Here is a 22630-nt window from a genome sequence, read left to right as displayed (position 1 = left end):
CATTTTCCTGGCTTTCTTGAGCTTTTTACTGGCTTTTTGGAGGGTTTTTTCCCAGCTATTTTTAGGCTTTTTTTCTGGTTTTTTGGGGCTTTTTTTCCAGCTTTTTTGGAGACTTTTTCCCAACATTTTGGGGGATTTTTTTCTGACTTTTTTGAGTTTTTTTTTTCCAGATTTTCTGGGCTTTTTTTTCTGGCCTTTTTGGAGTTTGCTTTTCCTGGTTTTTTTTGGGCTTTTTTTTCCTGGGTTTTTTTTTTTTTTTTTCCCCTTGACTTTTCTGGGGGCTTTTTTGGGGCTTTTGAAAATCCCAAAATCAAGGAGTTCAAAAAACTCCACAAATCAGATGTAAAAAAATTGAAGAACCCCCAAATTTGGGGACTCCCAAAATCAGAAAACCCCAAAATCAGGAAAAAAAAAAAAATCTGAAAAACCCCAAAAATCAAAAAACTCAAAATCAGAAAAAGCCCAAAAATAAAAACTCAAAATCTTTGAAAACCCCAAAGATAAAAAACCCCAAATCAGCTTTTTCCAAAATTCCTGTTGAATTTAATCCCAATTTCTCCTCAGGGCCCCTCTCGGGAATTTTGTGCGCCTCAACCTGAAGAGAAAAACGTTTTCCCGCGGATTCCAGAGGGGAAAATTCCTCCGGAAACAGGTGAAAAAATCCCAAATTTTGGATTTTTTGGAAATTCTCCTCTTGCTGGAATTTTGGGATTTGGGAATTTTTTGTTTTTTTCCAGGTTTGGAAGCAAAAATGGAGAAAAAAATTTGGGGGAGGAGGCGATCAATGCTTCCGGTGTGGCGGGAAAGGGCACTGGGCCTCGGAGTGCACAGGTAGGCTGGGATTTGGGAATTTTGGGAATTCTGAGGGGAAATTTTGGGACTTTTTGGGATTTTTTAAAAAATTTTTGGGGAATTTTTTTTCAGATTTTTAACGATTTTTTTGGGGATTTTTTTGAGATTTTTGGGGGATTTTTTGGGATTTCTGAGGGGATTTTTTGGGAATTCTGAGGGAATATTTTGGGAGATCTGAGGGGAAATTTCAGGAATTCTGGGGAAATTTTTGGGGTTTTTGAGGGGGTTTAGGATTTTTCTTCGGATTTTTGGAGGAATTTTTTGGGATTTCTGAGAGGAATTTTTGGGATTTTTTGGGAATTTCTTGGGATTTCTGAGGGGATTTTTTGGGATTTTTGAGGGGATTTTTTGGGGAATTTTTTGGATTTTCTTTTTGCTTATTTTGGTTTTTTTTTTAAATTTTGGGGATTTTTTGGGGGGAATTTTTGGGAATTCTGAGGGGAAATTTTAGGAATTCTGAGAGGATTTTTTTTGAACTTTTTGGGATTTTGGAGGATTTTTTTGAATTTTATTTTTCGGGGATTTTTTTTTGAGTTGTTTCGGGGATGTTTTCAGAATTCTGAGGGGAATTTTGGGGGGATTTTTGGGATTTTTTTATGATTTTGGGGAATTTTTTTGGGGGAATATTTAGGAACTATGAGGGGAACTTTTGGGACTCCTGAGGGGATTTTTTTTTTTTTTTTTTTTTAATTTTGAGCTAGTTTTGGGGATTTTTTCAGAATTCTGAGGGGAATTTTTGGGGGGATTTTCAGGAGTTTTTGGAGGTTTCTGAGGGGAATTTTTGGGATTTTTTTTAATTTTGGGGGGTTTTTAAAATTTTTGACGATTTTTTTGAGAGGGATTTTTTGGGGATTTCTGAGGGCAATTTTTCAAAATTATTTTTTATTGTTTGGGAATTCTGAGGGGAATATTTGGGAATTCTGAGGAGAATATTTGGGAATTTTGAGGGGATTTTTTTTGGAAATTCTGAGGGAATTTTTGGGAATTCTGATGGGATTTTTTTGGGAATTCCGTGTTTTTTGTTCACAGGAAAAGATTTGGGATCATTCCCGGAGGAAATTCCAGAGGAGCCGGAGCCACTTCCCACCCTGGAAGAAGTCGCCCAAAGGAGCAGCGGAGTTTTTATCCCAGAAATTCCCAGTGAGATCAAAAATTCAGGAATTTTTCCTTTTCCCAGGAAAAACTAGGGAGGTTTGGCCTGAAAAATTGGGATTTTGACCTCAAAATTTGGCATTTGGAGGTCTCAAAAATCGGGATTTTTGGGTCTCAAAATGTAGATTTTGGACTTAAAATTGGAATTTTGGACTCAAAAATGTGATTTTTTTTTCCCCTAGTAGGTTAGGATTTATCATAGAAAGGAGAAATCATTAAAAAACAAAGGAATTGGGATTGAAAAATGAAGAATTTTGGATCAAAAAATGTGGATTTTGGGGTCTCAAAAGCTGGGATTTTTGGGTCCCAAAATGTGGGATTTCAGATCACAAAATTGGAATTTTGGCCTGAAAAATGTGATTTTTTTTTTCCCCTAAAAAGTAGGATTTATCATAAAAAGGAGGTGGGTCCTAAAAAAAAAGAATTTGGTCTGGAAAATTTGAGATTAAAAATGAGGAATTTGAGCCTTAAAAATTGGGATTTTTGGCTATCAAAATGTGGGATTTGCGATCTCACAATTAGAATTTTGGGCTCAAAAAATGTGATATTTTTTTCCCCTAAAAAGGTGAGGGTTTCTCATAAAAAGGAAGGAAGAAGGGGCCCTAATAACCAAGATTTGAGCTCTAAAAATGGGGAATTAAAAATTGAAAATTCAGGGTGATAAAATGCGGGATTTTGGCCTTAATATTGGAATTTCAGAATAAAAATGTGATGGGGAATTTGTCTCAAGAATTGAGATTTTTTCTTCCCATTAAAAAATGAGAATTTGTCCCAAAAAATTGGATTTTTTTCCCTAAAACCTGAAGTGTATCTCCTAAAATCCTGGAATTCTCAGAAAAAGTGGGATTAGTCCCTAAAATGACATTTTTCACTAAAAATAATTTTTTTTCCCTAAAAAAGTGAAAGTTTTCCTTAAAATGAGTCATTTTCCCAAAAATAGAAAACTTACATCCTAAAAATGGAATTTTCTCTTCAGAATTTATGGAATTTGTCCCAAAAAATGAAATTTAAGGCACTAAAATGAGATTTTTTTTTTTTTTTTTTTCTTAAAAATGAGATTTTTTTTTTTTCCCCCCTAAAACTCTGGATTTTTCCTCTTAAATTCCCAATTTTTTCCAGTTTTTTGCCCTCCAGATGATGGATCTGGAAATTCTAAGGATTTCCTTCAGGAATTTTCCCCTCCCCCACCTCCCGTGGATCCTCTTTATTCCCCAAACCCCGACGGGACAATCCCAGGTAAAGTTAAAAATTTAAATTGAAATATTAAATTAAAATATTATAAAGTTTTTTTTTTTTTTTTCTTAAAGAATCCATTAAAAAAAAAAATTCTAAATTTTCACTTTTTTAATCCCACAGATCCTCCGGAAGAAGTTTTGGAAGCGCTGAAAATTTTGGGATTTGATTCCTTCCGGCCTGGCCAGGCCGAGGCTGTCATGAGGGTCCTTTCAGGTTGGATTTTCCCACCTTTTTTATGTTTCTTGGCTTTTTTTTCCCCCAAAAAACTCCCCTCAAATTCCCCAAAAAATCCCCCCAAAAATTCCCTCAGAAATCCCAAAAATTCCCATCACAAATCACCCAAAATCTCCAATGAAATCCCAAAAAATCCTCTCAGAATTCCCAAAAATACATCAGAAATAAAAAAAAATCCCCTCAGAAATCCCAAAGAAATCCCAAAATATCCCTTCAAAATTCCCAAAAAACCCCCTCAGAAATCCCAAAAAATCCCTGAAAAAATCACCCCCAAAATTTTGAAAAATCCCCCCAAAAATCCCCAAAAAATCTAAAAGAAATCCCCCAAAAATGTATAGAAAATCCGAAAAAAATTCCCTCAGAATTCCCAAAAAATTTGCCTAAAAATCCCCAAAAAAAACCCCCAAATTTCCCCTCAGAAATCCAAAAAAATCCTCTCAGAAATCACAAAAATTCCCCTCAGATATCCCAAAAAAATTTCTCAGAAATCTTAAAAAATCCCCTTAAAAATCCTCCAATTTCCCCTCAGAAATACCAAAAATTCCCCTTAGATATATTAAAAAAAAAAAAATTTCTCAGAAATCCCAAAAAATCTCCAAAAATCCTAAAAAATCCCACTGAAAAATCCCTAAAAAATCCCTTCAGGAATTTAAAAAAATCTCTTCAGAATTCCCAAAAATCCTCAAAAATCCCACTAAAATTTTTGAAAAATCCTGAAAAAAAATCCCCTAAAAATCTAAAAAAAATCCCCCCCCAAAATCTAGAAAATAATAAAAAAATCCCCTTAGAAATCTTAAAAAATCCCCCCTAAATCCCAGAAAAGCACAAAAAAATTCCACAAAATGTCTGCTCAGAAATCCAAAAAAATCCCCACAGATATCTTAGAAATTCCTCTCAGAAATCCCAAAAATCCACCTAAAGAACCCCCTCAGAAATCCCAAAAATTCCCCTCAGAAATCCCAAAAAATCCCCCAAATTACCCTCAGAAATCACAAAAATATCCCCAAAAAATCCTCAAAAAATTTCAAAAAGATCCACAAATCTCAAAAAAATCCCAAAAAATCGCCTCAGAAATCCCAAAAATTCCTAAAAAAAACCACCTAAAAATCACAAAAAAAAACTTCTTCAAAATTCCCCTCAGAATTCACAAAAATCCCCCAAAGAATCCTCAAAATTCCCCTCAGAAATCCCAAAAATCTCCAAAAAAATCCTCAAAAAATTTCAAAAAAATCCCCCCAAAAATTCTCTAAAATTCCCTTCAGAATTTCCCCTTTTTCCTCCATTTTCCCTCATTTTTTCTCATTTTTTCCCCTCCATTTTCCCTCAATTTTCCCCCATTTTCTCCTCCATTTCCACCCCATTTTTCCTTCTTTTCTCCTCCATTTCCCTCCATTTTCCCACTTTTTCTCATTTTTTCCTATTTTCCCTTCAATTTTCCCTCCATTTCCCCTTCATTTTTCCTTACTTTTCTTCCATTTTCCCTTCATATTCCCCACCATTTCCCTTCATTTTTTCCTCCATTATCCCACCCTTTTTTCGATTTTTCCCCTTAATTTTTCCTCCATTTTCCCACTCTTTTTTCCTAGTTTTTCCCACTATTTTCCCACCCATTTCCCCTCTATTTCCCCTCCGTTTTTCCTTTTTTTTCCTCCATTTCCCCCTCCATTTCCCCTCCATTCTCCCACCCATTTTTCCCATTTTTTCCCCTCTATTTTTCCTCCATTCTCCCACCCATTTTCCCCTTTTTTCCCCTCCATTTTTCCTCCATTCTCCCACCCATTTTTCCCCACCATTTTCCTGTCCATTTTCTCCTCCATTTCCCTCCATTTTTCCAGCTTTTTTCCTTCATTTTCCCTGTTTCCTTCCATTTTCCCACCCTTTTTTCCCATTTTTTTTCCTTCCATTTTCTCACCCTTTTTCCCATTTTCCCCTCCATTTATCCTCTATTTTCCCTTCATTTCCCTCAGTTTTCCCACCTTTTTTCCCATTTTTTTTCCCATCATTTTCCCCTCCATTTTCCCCCTTTTTTCCCATTTCCTCCTCACCCAAATTCCCAAAATTCCCATTTTTTTTCCAGGAATCTCCACTCTGGTGCTGTTACCCACAGGAACAGGCAAATCCCTTTGTTACCAACTCCCAGCTTTCCTTTACCACCAAAATTCCGGCAGCATCTCCTTGGTCATTTCCCCTCTCGTCTCCCTTATGGATGATCAGGTATTCCTAAAATTCCCAAAAATTTTCAGCCCTCATATTGTCCTGCAATATCCACCCCAAAAAAATAATTTCCAAATTTATTGAGACAAATTTCCCCATTTTTATAAAAAAAAAATTCTAAGTTTTTGAGCCAATTTCCCCATTTTTATAAGAAAAAAATTTTAATTTTCTGAGCAAAATTCCCCGTTTTTACAGAAAAAAAAAATCCCAATTTTTTTGGGACAAATTCCCTTTTCTTATGGGAAATAAATTCCCATTTTGGGGGGGAAAATTCCCCATTTTTATGCAATAAAATCCCATTTTGATGGGAAAAAATATTCCCAATTTTTTGGGGACAGATTCCCCATTTTTACGTCTTAAAATCCCTTTTTTGGGCATAAATTCCACATTTTTCTGGGAAAAAAATCCCAGTTTTTTGGTATAAATTCCTCCTTTTTTATGGGAAAAACAATCCAAATTTTTGGGCAGAAATGCCCCATTTTTGCAGGGAAATAAAATCCCAATTTCTTGGTAAAATTCCCAGTTTTTCTGGGTAAAAATTCAGATTTTTTTTTGGGAATAAATTCCCAATTTTTATGAGAAAAAAAAATCCCAATTTTTGGGACAAATCTAACATTTTCTGAGGGGAAAAATCCCATTTTTATCAGAATAAAAATTTCCAGGTTTTGGTGACAAATCCCATATTTTATGAGGGAAAAATTCCATTTTTATGGGAATTTTAAAAAATCCCAATTTTTAGGGACAAATCCCCCATTTTCTGAAGGAAAAAATCCCATTTTTGCAGGAAAAAAAATCCCACATGTGGGACAAATCCCACATTTTATGAGGGGAAAATTCCATTTTTATGGGAAATAAACCCCCAGTTTTTGGGGACAAATCCCACATTTTCTGGAATAAAAATCCCAATTTTTAGGGACAAATGCCCCATTTTCTGAGGGAAAAATCCCATTTTTATGGGAATAAAATTCCTAATTTTTGGTGACAAATCCCACATTTTCTAAGGGGAAAATTCCCATTTTTATGGGAATAAAAATCTCAATTTTTCTATTCCCAATCCCAGATTTCCAGCCTCCCTTCCGCCCTCAAAGCCGTCTGCATCCACTCCAACCTCACCCAATCCCAGCGCGAAACCGCCGTAAAAAAAGTGAGTAAAAATCAAATTATCCCGTTTTGAACACCACAAAAATTCCCCAAAAATTCGGGATAATCCCAATTTTCCATCAGGTCAAGAGCGGCCAAGCTCAGATTTTGCTGCTTTCCCCGGAATTCCTGGTGGCATCCGGGACTTTTTCCCGATTTTTCCGGAATTTTCCTCCCATTGCTTTCGCCTGCCTGGATGAAGCTCATTGCATCTCCCAATGGTCCCACAATTTCCGTCCTGCTTATCTCAGGATTTGCAAGGTGAGAAAATCTGAAATTTTCCTGCTCTTTTTCCTCTACATTTTTTCCTTTTTCCCCTTTTTCCTGCTTTTGTCCCACCCTTTTCCCTCAATTTTCCCCTCTTCTTCACACCCTTTTCCCCTCCATTTTCCCTCTTTTTCCCTTTTTCCTGCCCTTTTTCCTTCCATTTTTCCTGCTCTTTTCCCCTCCATTTTCCCTCTTTTTTCCTTTTTTTCTGCTCTTTTTCCTGCCATTTTTCCCTCCATTTTCCCTCTTTTGTCCCATTTTTCCTTTTTCCCTCCTTTTTCCTGCTCTTTTTCCTCTTCTTTTTTCCTTCCTTTTTATCCCCTCCATTTTCCCTGCTTTTTCCTGCCCTTTTCCTCTCAATTCTCCTTCAATTTTCCCTTTTTTCCTGCTCTTTTCCTCTCCATTTTCCCTTTTTTTCAGCTTTTTTCCTTCTTTTTCCTGTAATTTCCCTCTTTTTCCCCCTCTATTTACCTTCTCTTTTCCCCTCCATTTACCTGTTCTTTTTCTCTCAATTTTCCATCCTTTTTTTCCTTTTTTTCTATTTTTCCCTGCTCTTTTTCTTTCTATTTCTCTGCTATTTTTCCTTTTTTTCCTGCTCTTCTTCCTGCCATTTCCTCTCCATTTTCCCCACTCTTTTTCCCCTCCATTTTCCCTATTTTTCCCATTTTTTCCTGCTTTTTTTCCCTCCATTTTCCCCATTTTTCCCCCACAATTTCCCTCCACTTCCCCTCCATCCGCCCACCTAAAAACCCCCAAAATCCCCCAAAACCCCTCAAATCTTAATTTCATTTTTTCCTCAAATCCTGATTGATTTATTTCCTCAAATCCTGATTGATTTTTTATTTTTTTTCCCCAAACTCCGAGGTTCTTCGGGAGCGTTTGGGTGTTCGTTGTTTCCTGGCTCTCACCGCCACGGCCACGGCGGCCACGGTTCAGGACATCGCCCAAAATTTGGGAATTCCCCCAGAAAACGGCGCCGGAATCGGAATCTTCGGAATTCCCAAAAATCTGCGGCTCTCGGTGTCCATGGATCCCGACCGGGATCAGGTGAGTTGGGATTTTTTGGGGGGAAAAATCCTCATTCTTAGGGAAAAAATGTCATTTTTTGGGATCAATTCCACATTTCCCGAGGGAAAATTAATGTATAATCAAAGCCCAATTTTTAGGGGGAAAAATCCCATTTTTAGGTCCTAAACTTCCTTTTTTTTTTTTTTTTTTGCAAAAAAATCCCATTTTTTCCAGAAAAAAAATCTTCATTTTTAGGGAAAAGAATCTCTCTTTTTAAGGGAAAAATTTTAAGATCCAAACCCAGCTTTTGTGGAAAAAACTCAAATATTAAGGAAAAAAAAAACATTTTTTTGGGGATCAATCCCATGTTTTCTGGGGCGTATCCAGCTTTTTAGGGGAAAAATTCCCATTTTTAGCAAAATAATTCCTTTTTTTTTTTTTTTTTTAATAAATTCCCCCTTTTTATCGCAAAAATATTCCTTTTTTTTTTTTACAAATTCCCCATTTTTATGTGATAAAATCCCATTTTTATGAAAAAAAAAAAAAATCCCAATTTTTTGGGACAAATTCCCCATTTTTATGAGAAAAAAATCCAATTTTCGACACAAATTCCCCATTTTTCTGGGGAAAAAATCTGATTTTTCAGGACAAATTTCCTTTTTTATGGGAAAAAAGTTCTGAGTTTTTGGGAGACTATTTCTCCATTTTTATGCCCTAAAATCCCATTTTTCTGGAAAAAAAATCCCAAATTTCGGGATAACGTCCCTTTTTCATGGAAAAAAATTCCCAGTTTTTTGGGAACAAATTCTCCATTTGTACACTTTAAAATCCCATTTTTCTGGGAAAAAAAAATCCCATTTTTTTCGCACAAATCCCACATTTTCTGAGGGAAAAATCATATTTTTATGGGAATAAAATCCCAATTTTTGGGCACAAATTCCCCATATTTATGATTAAAAAATCTCAATTTTTTTGGGACAAATTCCCCATTTTTATGAGAAAAAAAATCCCAATTTTTCAGGGCAAATTCCCCATTTTTTTGGGAAAAAAAAATCCCAATTTTTGGTGACAAATTCCCTATTTTTATGGGGAAAAAAATTCATTTTTTTGGACAAATTCCCCATTTTTATAGAAAAAAAAATCCTATTTTTGCAGAGAAAATTCCCATTTTCTGGGAAAAAATCTGATTGTTTTGGGCACAAATTCCCCATTTTTATGCACTAGAATCCCATTTTTATGGGAAAAAGCTCCCAGTTTTTTGAGACAATTTCTCCATTTTTATGGAAAAGTAATCGAGAGTTTTGGGGCAAATTTCCCATTTTCTGGGGAAAAAAATCCCATTTCATGGAGTAAATTCCTCATTTTTATAGGAAAAAATTCCCAATTTCTTGAGACAAATTCCCCATTTTTATATAAAAATAATCCAGATTTTTAAGGACAAATTCCTAATTTTTCTGGGTAAAAATTCTGATTTTTTGGGAACAGATTTCTAAGTTTTATAAGGAAAAAAATCTCCAGTTTTGGGGACAAATTACTGATTTTTATGCCATAAAATCCCATTTTTCTGGGTAAAAATCCCAATTTTTTGGGACCAATTCCCAGTTTTCCTTTTCCAACCGCATTTTTTTCCTTGTCCAGGCGCTGCTGGAGCTGCTCCGAGGATGGGATTTGGGGAATTTTGGGAATGTTGGGAATTTTGGGAATTCTGTGATCGTTTATTGCACCCGGCGGGAGGAGAGCGAGCGGCTGGCGGCGCTGATCCAACGGGAATTAGCGGAATTCCCAGAAAAAACCTGGAAAAATCGAGGAAAAGGTGGGGAAAATCCGGGCTGGGAGGGGAATTTCGGGGAAATGGAGGTGGAAAATAGGGGAAATTTGAGGAAATTCTGGAAAATTTGGGGGAAATTTGAGGGATTTTGGAAAAAATTTGGGGAAATTCTGGAAAATGTCGTGAAAATTTGAGGGATTTGAGAATAAAATGGAGAAACTGAGAAAATTTTGGAAAAAAATCAAATATTTGGGGAAAAACATTGGGAAATCTAAGGAAAATTTAGGGGGAAAATGGGAAATTTGAGGCATTGGGGAAAACTTGGGAAATTTGGGAAAAATTGGGGGAAATTCTGAAAAGTGTAGGAAAAATTTGAGGGATCTGTGGAAAATTTGGAGGAATTTGGGAAAATCTGGGGGAAAATTCTGGAAAATTTCAGGGAGATTTGAGGGATTTGGGGGAAATTTGGAGAAAATGGTATTTCAAGAAAATTTGGGGAAATGGGGAAATTTGGAGAAAATGTTATTTCAAGAAAATTTGGGAAATTCTGGAAAATTTGAGGGAAATTTGAGGGATTTGGAGGAAATTTGAGGGATTTGGGGGAAATTGGGAGAATTTGGGGAAATTCTGGAAATTTGGAGGGAAATGGGAGACTTCAAGGAAATTTGGGGGGAAATTTGGGGGGAAATGAAAAAAATGGAGAAAATCTGGAAAGACTGGCAAATTTGGGAAAATTTGTGGGAAAAATGGTGAAATTTGGGAGGAAAGTTGGGAAAATTTGGGGGAGGAATGGGAGAACTTGGGGAATTTGGGAAAAAATGAGGAAAGTTGGGGGAAATTGGAGAAATTTTGGCCAAAATTTTGAGGGATTTAGAGGAAATTCTGGAGCACTCTGGAAAAAAACTGGGAAAATTGAGAGAATTTGGGGAAATTCCAGAAAATTTGGGGGAGATTTGAGGGATTAGGGAATAAAACAGAAATTGGGAAAATTTGGGAAAGTTTGGAAAAATTTGGGGAAAATGGTGGATTTCAAGGAAATTTGGGGATAAATGGGAACATTTGGGAAAAAATTGGGAAAAATGGGGAAATTTGGGATAATCTGGGGGATTAGCAAAAAATTGGGGAAAAATAGGGAAACTTGGGTAAGAATTGGTAAAATCTGGGGCAAAAACTGGGAAAAATTTGGAAACAATTGGGTAAAACTTGGGGGGAAATTGGGAAAATTTGGGAGAAATTTGGAAAATATAGGAAATTTAGGGGGGAAATTGCAAAAATTCAGGAAAATGGGACTTGGGGGAAAATTGGGGAATTGTGGAAAAATTTATGAAAAATCTGGGAATTTTGGGAAAAAAATCTGAGAAAATGGTGAAATTTGGGGGGAATTTGTCAGGAATTTGTGAAGAATTCAGTGAAAAAACACAGAAATTTTAGAAAATTCAAAAAAATCCTTGGAAATTTAATTTTTTTAAGGAAAAAAAACGAGAATTTTGTGTCTCGGCCGCGTACCACGCCGGGCTGTGCCCCCGGGAACGGCGGAAAATCCAAGAGGATTTTATGGAAAATCGGATCCGGGTCCTTTGTGCCACGATTTCCTTTGGGATGGGGTTGGATAAATCCCAAATTCGGGGAATTGTTCATTACAACATTCCCGGGAATCTCGAGAGTTACGTGCAGGAAATCGGCAGAGCCGGCAGGGACGGAAATCCAGCCCGGTGTCACCTGTTCCTGCAGCCACAGGTGGGGAAATTGAGAGAATTTTGAGAGAATCTTGGGAAAAATTGGGGAAAATTTTGGGGGAATTTTGGGGAAATTTGGGGAAAAAATAGGAAAAAATTGGGGAATTTATTGAAAAAAAATGGGGAATTTGAAGCATAAAAGGGAAAAAATTGGGGAAAATCGGGGGAGATTTGGGGGAATTTGGGGAAAAAATTGGGAAATTTGGAAAAAAACTTGGGGAATTTATGGAAGAAAATCAGGGAATTTCAGGTATAAAATGGGATTTCAAAGAAATTTTGGGAAAAAAATGCGAAAATTTGGGAAAAAAGTAAAGAAATTTGGGGAAAATTGGGAAAATTTTGGATTTAAAGGGAATTTGGGGGGAATTTGGGAAAAAATTGGGGAATTTATGGAAGAAAATTGGGGAATTTGAGGTATAAAAATGGGGAATTTGAGAGATAAAATGACAAAAAAACTGGGGAGAAAAGTCTGGGAATTTTGGGAAAATTTGGAGCATGAAATGGAAAAAATTGGGAAAAATTTGTGAAAAATTGGTGGATTTGGAGAAAAATCTGGGGATTTCAGGGAAATTTTGGGGAATTAGATGTTTAAAATAAAAAAATGGGGAAATTGTGTAATTTGCAAAAAAATTTGGAGAATTTACAAAAAAAATTGGGGATGTTCCTGGAGCCATAGGTGAGGAAATTTGGGAAAAATTGGGGGAAATTTGGGGGAAAAAATTGCAAAAAAGGGGGGATTTAAAGGGAATTTGGGAGGAATTTGAGTGATTTGGGGGGAATTTGGAAAAAATTAGGGAATTTATAAATGGGGAATTTGAGACATAAAATGGAAAAAGTTGCATGAAAATAGGGGGATTTGGGTAAAAATTTAGAAATTGTGGAAGAATTTGTGAAATGGGAAAATTTTATGGAAATTTGGGAAAAAAATTGGAACATTTGGGGAAAATGGGGGAAATTTGGAGGAAGAAATGGAAGATTTGGGGAAATTTGAGGAATTCTGAGAAAATTAGGGCGGAATGGGAAATTTAAGCATAAAATAGGAAAAATTGGGGAAAATTTGGGGAATTATGGAAAAAATTCAGAAAATCGGGAATTGGGGAAAAATTGGGAGAAATGGGGGGAGTTAAAGGAAATTTGGGGGAAACTGGAGCATTTTGGGAAAATTTGGGGGAAAATTTGGAGAATTTTTAGAAAATTTGGGGAAGAAAAGGGAAAATTTTGGAAAAATTGGGAAAATGGGATTTCAAGGAACTTTGGGAAAATTGCGGTATGAAGTGGAAGAAAAAATTGGGAAGTTTGGGAAAATTTTGGGGAATTTTGGGAAAATTTTGGGGAAAATTTTGGGGAAAATTTTGGGAATTTCAGGAAAATTGGAAATTTGGGGAAATTATGGAAAAATCTGGGGGATTCTGGAAAAATTTGTGGAAAATTAGGATTTCAAGGAGATTTGGAAAATTTGAGGCTTAAAATGAGTAAAATAAATGAAAATCTGGGAAAAAATTGGGCAAATTATGGAATTTCAAGGAAATGTAGGGGGAAATTCGGGAATTCTGGACAAATTTGGGAAAATTTCAGGGGCTATTTGAAACATTTGGGGAAAAAAAGAGAATTTGGGGAAAAATTTGGGGAATTCTGGAAATACTGGAAAATCAAGAAAAAAATTGGGAATTTTGGGAAAATTGGGGGGAATTTTGAGGAATTTGGTTGAAATTTGAAAGGTTTTGTTTTTTTTTAAATTACCAAAATGTTGAATTTTTCCATGAATTTCATCTTTTTTTTTCCACAGGGTCAGGACCTTCTGGAATTACGGCGCCACATCCACGAGAATTCTGTGGATTTTTTGGCTGTCAAGACTTTGATCCAAAGGGTTTTTGCTCCTTGTAAATGTCTGGAAAATCATGGAAAAATTCAGGAAAATTCCAAGGTTTGAATCCAAAAAAATTAAAAAAAAAAAAAAAAAAAAAAAAAAAAAAAAAAAAAAAAAGGAATTTGAGATGAGGGGAAAAAATGGAATTTTGGGATTTTTTTTTCCCACAGGAAATCCCCAAAAGTTCCCGGATTTGCCGTGGCCACGAGCGCTCGATCCCCATCCAGGAATTTGTGGAATCTTTGGATCTTCGGGAAGAAGGTAAAAAAAAATTGGGAATCAACTTCCAAAATCCAATCCCAAATTCCCAAAAAAATCCCGAAATCCAATCACTGATTCCCAAAAATCCAGTTTTACCCAGAATTCCTCAGTTTTTCCTCAGTTTTCCTCATTTTTTGCTTCAAAATCTCCATTTTTACCCCAAATTTTCTTTAAATTTCCCAATTTCTTCCCAAATTTTTCCCCCATTTCTCCAGAATTTCCCAAATTTTTCCCAATCCCCCAAATTTTCCCATTTTCTAATAATTCCCCAGATTTTCTGGGAATTTCCCGATTCATTCCCCAATTTTTTCCTAAATTTCCTTGAAATCCCAATTTTTTTCCAATTTCCCAATTCCTTCCGGAATTCCCCAATATTTTCCGAGATTTCCACGATTTTACAGTAAACCCAAATTTTTTCCACATTATCCTAATTTTTCCTCAAATTTTTCCTGATTTTTTTCCCATTTTTAACCTCAAATTCCACATTTTCCCCTAAGATTCCCCAAATTTTCTGCAAATTTCCCAGTTTTCCCCAGATTTTCCTGGATTTCTAAATTTCCCTCATTTTTCTCAAACTTGCCCAATTTTTCCTAAAATTTTCCTTTTTTTTCCTAAAGTTCCCCAAATTTTCTTGAAATTTTCCAATTTTTCCCAATTTTTCCCAAATCTCTCCTGAATTTCCCAATTCTCCCCATTTTTCTCACGTTCCTAAATTTTTCCTTTTTTTCCTGATTTTTCCTATTTCAGCCTCAAATTCCCCAAATTTTCTTGACATTTCCCAATTTTTCCCAGATCTTTCCAAAATTTTTCCTGAATTTCCCAATTTCCCTCATTTTTCTCAAAACTTCCCAGTTTTTCCTAAAATTTTCCCAATTTTTCTTGGAATTCCCCAAATTTTCTTGAAATGTCCCCAATTTTTCCCAATTTTTTCCCAAATCTTTCCTGAATTCTTCCTGAATTTCCCAATTCCCCCATTTTTCTTAGTTTTTCCCAATTTTTTCCATTTTTTCCTGATTTTTCACATTTTCAGCCTCAAATTCTCCAAATTTTCTTGAAATTTCCCAATTTTCCCCAAATTATCCTGAATTTCCCAATTCCCCCATTTTTCTCGAATTTTCCCAATTTTTCCTAAAATTTCCAAAATTATCTTAAAATTTCTGCAATTTTTTCCCTAAATTCCTCCATTTCCCCAAATTTTCCCAATTTTTCCTGAAAATTCCCTAAATTTTCTTGACATTACCCCACTTTTTCCATAATTTTCCCAAATTTTCCAAAATTCCTAATTTCCATTTTTCTTAAATATTCCGTTTTTTCCGAATTTTTTCCTGATTTTTTTTCCCATTTCCACCCTCAAATTCCACAAATTTTCTTATACTTTTCCCAAATTTTTCCTAAAATTCCCCAAATTTTCTTAAAATTTGACTAATTTTTTTCCTCAATTTTTCTGGAATTCCCGATTTTTCTGCAGGGATCGAGACCCTCCTGTGCCTCCTGGAGCTCCAGCCACAAAAATTCCTGGAACTTTTCCCTCCGGTTCTTTCCCGGTGCCGGATCCGATTTCCCGGGAATTCCACAGAGTCGCTGCGGGAAGCAGCTCTGAGGTGAGAATTTCCAAAATTCCCAAAATTCCTGGGCAGGAAAATGGGGAAAATTTGGGAATTTGGGGAAAAAATGTAAGGAAAATTGGGGAATTCTCAAAAAACTTGAGAAAAAATGGGAAATTCTGGGGAAAATTTGGGGGATCTGGGAGAAAAAATTGGGGGATTTTGGGAGAAAAAATTGGGGGATTTTGGGAGAAAATTTGGGGTAAAAGTGGGAAATTCTGGGAAAAATTTGGGAAAAAATTGGAGAATTCTGGGGAAAAAAATAGGGAATTTGGGAAAATTTGGGGTACAAGTGGGGAATTCAGGTAAAATGAAAAATTGGGGAAAATTGGGGAATTCTGGAAAAATTTGGGGGATTTGGGAGAAAAAATTTTAAAAAAAAGTGGGGAATTTTGGGAATATTGGGGAATTCTGGGAAAATTAAAAATTTGGGAAAAAATGGGGGATTGTCTGAAAATTTGGTGGGGAAACTGGGGAATTCTGAAAAAATGAAAACCAGGAAGATTTTGGGGGAAAATTTGGGAAAAAGTGGAGAATTATGGGAAAATTTGGGGAATTTTGGAAAAATCTTGGGGATTTGGGGGAAAATTTTGAAAAAAAAGGGAAAAAATGGGAAAAATTGAGGATTTGGGAGAAAACTCGGGAAAATTTTGGGGAATTCTGGGAAAATTGGGGGGATTTAAGAGGAAAATGTGGGGATTTTGGGAATTCTGGGAAAACTGTGAAAAATCCTGGTGATTCCAAGGGAGTTTTGGGATTTTCCCGGCCCAGGTGCCCCCCCTTGGGATTTCTGCTGGCTCGGAATCCCTCAGGAAATTTGGGAATTTCGGGATCGCTGGAATTCAATGCCGTGGCCTTGAGCGATTCCATGGGCTGGGAATTCCGGAGGGTCCGGGAGAGCCTCGGGAGGATCCCGTGGGAATCACGGAAAGGTGAAGGGAATTTTGGGAATTTCAGTGGAATTTTGGGGGATTTTTTGAGGGAAATTCTGGGAAATTCTAGGAATATTGGGGGAATTCTGGGAATATTGGGGGAAATTCTGGGAATTTGGGGCAATTCTGAGGGGATTTTTTGGGGGGTTTTTTTGGATTTTTTTTTAATTTTTGGGGATTTTGTGGGAGAGTTTTTGGGATTTTTGGGGGGATTGTCGGGAATTCTAGGGTGAATTTTTGGGTTTTTTTTTTGTTTTTGTTTTTTTGGTTTTTGTTTTTTTTAGTATTTTGGGGAACAATTTTTGGGATTTTTGGGGGATTTTTTAGGTTAATATTTGGGATTTGAAAGGGGAATTTTTTTTTTTTAAGTTTTTGGGATTTTTGGAGGAATTTTTTGGGATTTCTGAGGGGAGGTTTTGGGATTTTGGGGTTATTCTTTGGGATATTCTTGGAGATTTTTTAGATTTCTGAGGGTTTTTTTGGGAATTCTGAAGGGAATTTTTGGGGAATTTTTGGGAATTCTGGGGCTAATTTTTAGGATTCTGGGGAGATTTTTGGGGATAATCTAGTGGATTTTGTGGGGATTTTTTTTTAATTTTTTGGGATTTCTGAGAGGAGGTTTTGAGATTTTTTTGGATATTCTTGGAAATTTTTTTAGATTTATGAGGGGAATTTTTTGGGAATTCTGCAGGGAATTATTGAGATTTTTGGGGGGATTTTTTCCAAATTTTTGGGGGGATTTTTGTGAGATTTTGTTGGAAGGAATTCTAGGAATGTTGGAAGAATTTTTGGGAATTCTGAGGGGATTTTTTGGGTGATTTTTTGGAAGATTGGGCAGAATTCTGGGGCAATTCTGGGAATACTGGGAATTCTGTGGGATAGATCCTGGGAATTCTGTGGGAATTCAGTGGGACAAATTCTGGGAATTCCACAAAAATCCAGCAGGAAATTTGGGAATTCTGTGGGAATGCAGCAGGAAAAATGCAGGGAATTCTGTGGCCAAAATTCTGAGAGAATTCCAACAAATCCAACCCCAAATCCCAGCAGGAAAATCCAGGATCCAGGTGGAATTCTGGGAATTGTCCTTCCACTTCCGCGCCTACGGAGACCTGGATTCCCAGGAATTGGATTCCAGCTGGGAATTCCTGAATTCCCAAATCATCTCCCGGGAAAAATCAGAGCTCCGGAGACTCCAACGCTGCTTCCGGACCTTCCAGAGGTGAAAAATTCCCCAAAATTCATCAGGAATCTCCAAAATTTCTCAGGAGTTCCTTTGGAATTCCTGGAATTCCTGGAAAAATCTATAAAAAAATCCCCAAAATTTCTTGGGAAATATTTGGGAAAGGCAAAAAATTCCTTGGAAAATCCCAAAAATTCCTTTGAAAATCCCAAATTCTCTGGAAAATCCAAAAAATTTCTTGGACATTCCAAAAATTAGTTTTAAAAATCCTTGTAAAATCAGCAGAATTCCTTGGAGAATGCCAAAATTTCTTTGGAAAAATTTTCTGGAAAAGCTCCAAAATTCCCTGGCAAATTCCTTGGAAATTCCCAAAATCCTTGGAAAATTCCCTGGAAAATCCTTTGATTTTCCTGGAAAATTCTGAAATTCCTTGGAAATTTTTTAAAAAATCTTGAAAAATAAAAGCAAAAAAATTCCTGAAAAAAAATCCCCAAAATTGCTTGGAAGATTCCTTGAAAATTTGCCAACAAATTTTGTATTTCCTGAGAAATTTTGAGGTTTTCCAAGGAATTTTTTGATTTCTTGGATTTCTGAAAATTTCCTTGGAAATTCCAATATTTTTTTTGGAAATTCTCGAAATTCCAGCGTGGCATTCCCGAGTTTCATTCCTGAGCCTCCGGAGCAGGAACAGCTGGAGAAGAATTCCCAACTCCGGGAGCTGCTCCGGGAATATTTCCAGAGGGATCCCACAGAATCCAAGGAGGATGAGGAGGAAAAAAACCCAGGAATTCCTCCGGTGAGGCTGGGGAAAAAATTGGGGAAAAATGGGAAAAAATTGGGGAATGCTGGGGGAAAAGCCCTGGGGAATTATGGGTAAAAAACGGGGGATTTTTGAAAAAAAACCTTGAGAATACTGGGGGAAACTGGGGAATTCTGGGAAAAAAAATCTGAGGAATTCCGGGAAAGATTGGGGAATTATGGGGGAAAAAGTCTGGGGAATTCTGGGGAAAAAAACCTGAGGAATTATGGGAAAAAATCCAAGGAATTCAAGGAAAAAATAGGGAATTCTGACAGGGGGGAAATGAGGAATTCTGGGGAAATAAACAGGAGGATTCTGGGAAAAAATTGGAATTCTGGGAAAAAAATCATGGGGAATTCTGGGAAAGAAACTGGAGAATTTGGGGAAAAAATGGGGGTAAAAGCTGGGGAATTATGGGAAAAAAATCTGGGGAAGTATGGGGGAAAAAAAATGGGAATTCTGGTGAAAAAATGGGGAATTCTGGGGAAAAAATCTGGGGAATTCTGGGAAAAAAATCCTGGGGAATTCTTGGGGGAAAAAATTTAGGGAATTCTGGAAAATTTCTGGTAAAAAAATTGGGGGGAAATTGGGGAATTCTGGGAAAAAAAATTTCAATTATGGGAAAAAACTGGGGAATTCTGGGAAGAAAAAACAGGACTTCTGGGAAAAGGAATAGGGAATTCTGGGGGGGGAAAGGGGGAATTCTAGGAAAAACAGCCCTAGGGAACTCTGGGAAAAAAAACTGGAGAATTCTGGGGGAATGTGGGGAATTCTAGGAAAAAATGAGAATGATGGGAAAAAAACATGGGGAATTCTGGGGGAAAAAACCTGAGGAATTCTGGGGAAATTTGGGGAATTCTGGGGGGGAAAGGGAATGCTGGGGGAAAAAACTGCAGAATTCTGGGATTTTTTTTTTTTTTTTAATTTGGGGGGAAATTCGGTAATCCCTTGAAACACCACGGGAAAAACTGGGGAATTCTGGGAAAAATTTGCAGAATTCTGGGGAAAGTGAGGGAAAATTGGAACTCTGGGGAAAATGGGAGAAAAAAAACTGGGGGGAAATATTGGAGAATTTGGGGGGAAAAGTGGGGAACTCTGGGGAAAATGGGGGAAAAGTTGGGGGAATTTTTTGGAAAAATTTTGCAGGATATTGAGGAATAATTGGAGAATTTGGGAAAAAATTGGCAAAATTTGGGAAATGTGAAAGAAAAATTTGGGAATAGTAAAAAAAAATTGGGGAAGACTGGGGAAATTTTGGGGAAAAATTGAGTATTTGGTGAAAAATTGGGGAGTTCTGGAGAAATGTGGGAAAATTTGGAGGATTTTAGAAAAAAATTGGGAAATTTTAGGGAATTCTGGATGAGAATTCCCAATTTTTTCTCGGTTCAAGGATCAGGAAGAAGAAATCCGAGCCGAGATCCGGAAATTTCTCGCTGCGTATCCGGAGGAGGAGTTTTCGGGAAGAGCCGTGGCCAGGATTTTCCATGGAATCGGTGAGGGGTCATTCCCAAAAAATCCAATCCCAAAATTCCCAAAAATCCAAATTTTTCCTGATTTTTTTCCCCAAAATTCTCTTTAATTTACTGCATTTTTCTCAATTTTTTTCCCATTTTTCCCAGAGATTTCTTTTCATTTCCTTTAATTTCCAACATTTTCTCCCCAAATTTTTCCAAATCCCAAAATTCCCAAAAATCCAATCCCAGATTCCCAAAACCCAAATTTTTCCCAATTTTTTCCAGAAAATTCCCTGTAATTTTCACCATTTTTCATAAAGATTTCCCCCAAATTTTCAATCCCAAATTCCTGAAAATCCAAGTTTTTCCTAATTTCTTCCCAAAAATTTCCTTTAATTTCCCACACTTTCCCCAAATTCTTCCTAGATTTTCTTATTTTTTTCCCCCAAATTCTGTGAATTTTCTCAGATTTTTGGGACTCTGGGATTGGATTTTTGGAAATTTGGGAGTTTGGAAATGAATTTTTTTGGATTTTGAGATTTTGGGATTGGATTTTGAGGAATCTGGGATTGGATTTTTTTGGATTTTGGGAGTCTGGAATTGCAGTTTTGGGAATCTGGGACTGGAACTTCTGGAATTTTTTGGGAATTGGGAATCTGGGATTGGATTTTTGGAAATTTGGGTGTGGAATTTTGGTATTTGAGGTTGCTGAGATTGGATTTTGGGAATTTGGGAGTTTGGAGTTTAATTTTTGGGAGTCTGGGGTTGGAATTTTGGGAATTTGGGGGTCTGGAATTGAATTTTTGGGAATTTGGGATTGAATTTGGGATTTTTGGGAATTTCATTTTGGATTTTTTTAAAATCTGGGATTGGAATTTTTGGGAATCTGGGATGGGACTTTTGGGAATCTGGGACTGAAATTTGGGAATCTGGGATTTTGGGAGTCTGCAATTGGATTTTTGGAAATTTGAGATTTTGGGATTGGATTTTTGGAAATCTGTGATGAGATTTTTGAACATTTGGAATTGATATTTTGGGAATTTGGGACTGGGATTTGGGAATCTGGGACTGGAATTTGGGAATTGGGATTTTTGGAAACTAGGATTAGATTTTTGGGAATTCAAGATTTTGGGGTTGGACTTTTGGGAATATGGGATGGGATTTTTCAGAATCTGAGATTGGAATTTTTGGGGAATTTGAGATTTTTCTTTTTTGGGAATTTGGGTATTTAGCATTGGGAATTTGGGAATTCAGGATCCCAGGCCCCTCTTTTTTTCCTCGCAGGCTCTCCCCGATACCCAGCACGGATTTTTGGGCGGGATCGGCGCTTCTGGAGGAGGCTCCTCCCACTGGAATTCCGGAGCCTTTCCCGCTTGGCTTCCCAGGAAATCTTGGCCTGGCGGTGAGGGAAAAACCAGGAAAACACTGGAAAAAACATCGGAAATTCTGCCAGGAAATTCGGGATTTTATCCGGATTTTATCACGATTTTATCAGGGTTTTATCGCAATTTAATTGCAATTTTATTGGGATTTTTAAATTTTATTTTATTGATGTTTTTATTGGTATTTTTATATGGATTTTATCCTGGATTTAATAAAAAAAAAATGAAAAAAATATTAGATTTGGAGTTTGAAAGTTTTTTAATTTTAAAAAAATGGGAAAGATTTAAAAAATAGTGAAAAAATTCTTGAGTTTCAAACCTGGAGGAATTTTTGAAAAAAAGAGATTTCTTGGATTTCCAGAAAAAAGTGGAAAATCACAAAAAATGAGAAAAAATACTAAAAAATTAGGGGGTTTTAATTGGTATTTTATCGGTATTTTATTGAGATTTAATCCATAATTTATTGGGATTTTTTTCAAGATTTTATCAGTATTTTTTTATTATTTTATTGGAATGGGGTTTTTTTCTTTTTTCTTTACTATTATTTTATCAGGATTTTATAGGGATTTTTATGTGGGATTTTATCCTGGATTTAATAAAGAAATGGAAAAAAATACTGGATTTGGAGCTTGGAGATTTTATTATTTTTAAAAAATATGAAAATTTTAAAAAAGAAAAAATTCTTGGATTTCAAACCTGAAGGAATTTTTGAAAATAAAATGGAGTTGTTAGATTCTCACAAAAAATGTGGAAAATCGTAAAATATGAGAAAAAAATACAAAAACAAGGGATTTTTAAAATTAGGATTTTATTGAGATTTTATCAGGATTTTATCCAGATCTTTTGGGAATTTTCTTGTGATTTAATTCAAATTTTATTGTGATTTTTTTCAGGATTTTATTGCAATTTTATCATGATTTTAATGGGATTTTATTGGGATTTAATCACAATTTTATTGGGATTTTTATCCTGGATTTAATAAAGAAATGGAAAAAAATCTTGGATTTGGAGCTTGGAGATTTTTTTATTTTAAAAAAATGGGGAAAATGAAAAAAAAAAAAGGAAAAATTATTTGATTTCAAACCTGAAGGAATTTTTGAAAAATAAGCGAGATCTTGGCTTTCCAAAAAAATTAGGAAAATCGTAAAAAATGAGAAAAAATACTAAAAAATTTGATTTTTTAAAATCAGGATTTTATTGGGATTTTATCAGGATTTTATCCAGATTTTTTTGGAATTTTCTTGTGATTTTATTTAAATTTTATTGAGATTTTTTCAGGGTTTTATTGCAATTTTATCACAATTTAATGGGTTTTTATTGAGATTTAATTGCAATTTTATTGAGAAATTATTGGGATTTTATCCTGGATTTAATAAAGAAGTGTGGAAAAATCTTGCATTTGGAGATCGGGGATATTTTATTTTTTAAAAATGGAAAAATAAAAAAAAAGGGAAAAATTCTTGGATTTCAAACCTGGAGAAATTTTTGAAAAAATAACTTATTAGATTCCTAAATAAAATGTGGCAAATCATAAAAAATAGGGG

At 35.8% G+C, this 22630-nt stretch overlaps 1 protein-coding gene across 1 annotated transcript in view; it reads left to right on the top strand.

Annotated features, from left to right (window-relative positions):
- RECQL4 (RecQ like helicase 4) overlaps positions 1-22141 on the top strand; it is a 29501-nt gene extending 7360 nt beyond the window's left edge. Inside the window, 19 exon segments of the mRNA XM_056484477.1 lie at positions 565-652; positions 738-831; positions 1882-1992; positions 3139-3240; positions 3361-3453; positions 5552-5688; positions 6749-6839; positions 6842-7089; positions 7960-8142; positions 9742-9931; positions 11355-11608; positions 13394-13531; positions 13645-13735; positions 15204-15336; positions 16111-16271; positions 17316-17490; positions 18097-18247; positions 19641-19743; positions 20989-22141. Coding sequence (XP_056340452.1) covers positions 565-652; positions 738-831; positions 1882-1992; positions 3139-3240; positions 3361-3453; positions 5552-5688; positions 6749-6839; positions 6842-7089; positions 7960-8142; positions 9742-9931; positions 11355-11608; positions 13394-13531; positions 13645-13735; positions 15204-15336; positions 16111-16271; positions 17316-17490; positions 18097-18247; positions 19641-19743; positions 20989-21110 — 2665 coding nt within the window. The 3' untranslated portion in view covers positions 21111-22141.
- Positions 22142-22630: the final 489 nt, after the last annotated feature.

This window comes from Oenanthe melanoleuca, chromosome 2 (assembly GCF_029582105.1).
Source record: "Oenanthe melanoleuca isolate GR-GAL-2019-014 chromosome 2, OMel1.0, whole genome shotgun sequence".
In the NCBI taxonomy this organism is placed as follows: Eukaryota; Metazoa; Chordata; class Aves; order Passeriformes; family Muscicapidae; genus Oenanthe; species Oenanthe melanoleuca.
Note: the sequence above shows the minus strand (reverse complement) of the source record. Positions and strands in the feature narration are given on the sequence as shown.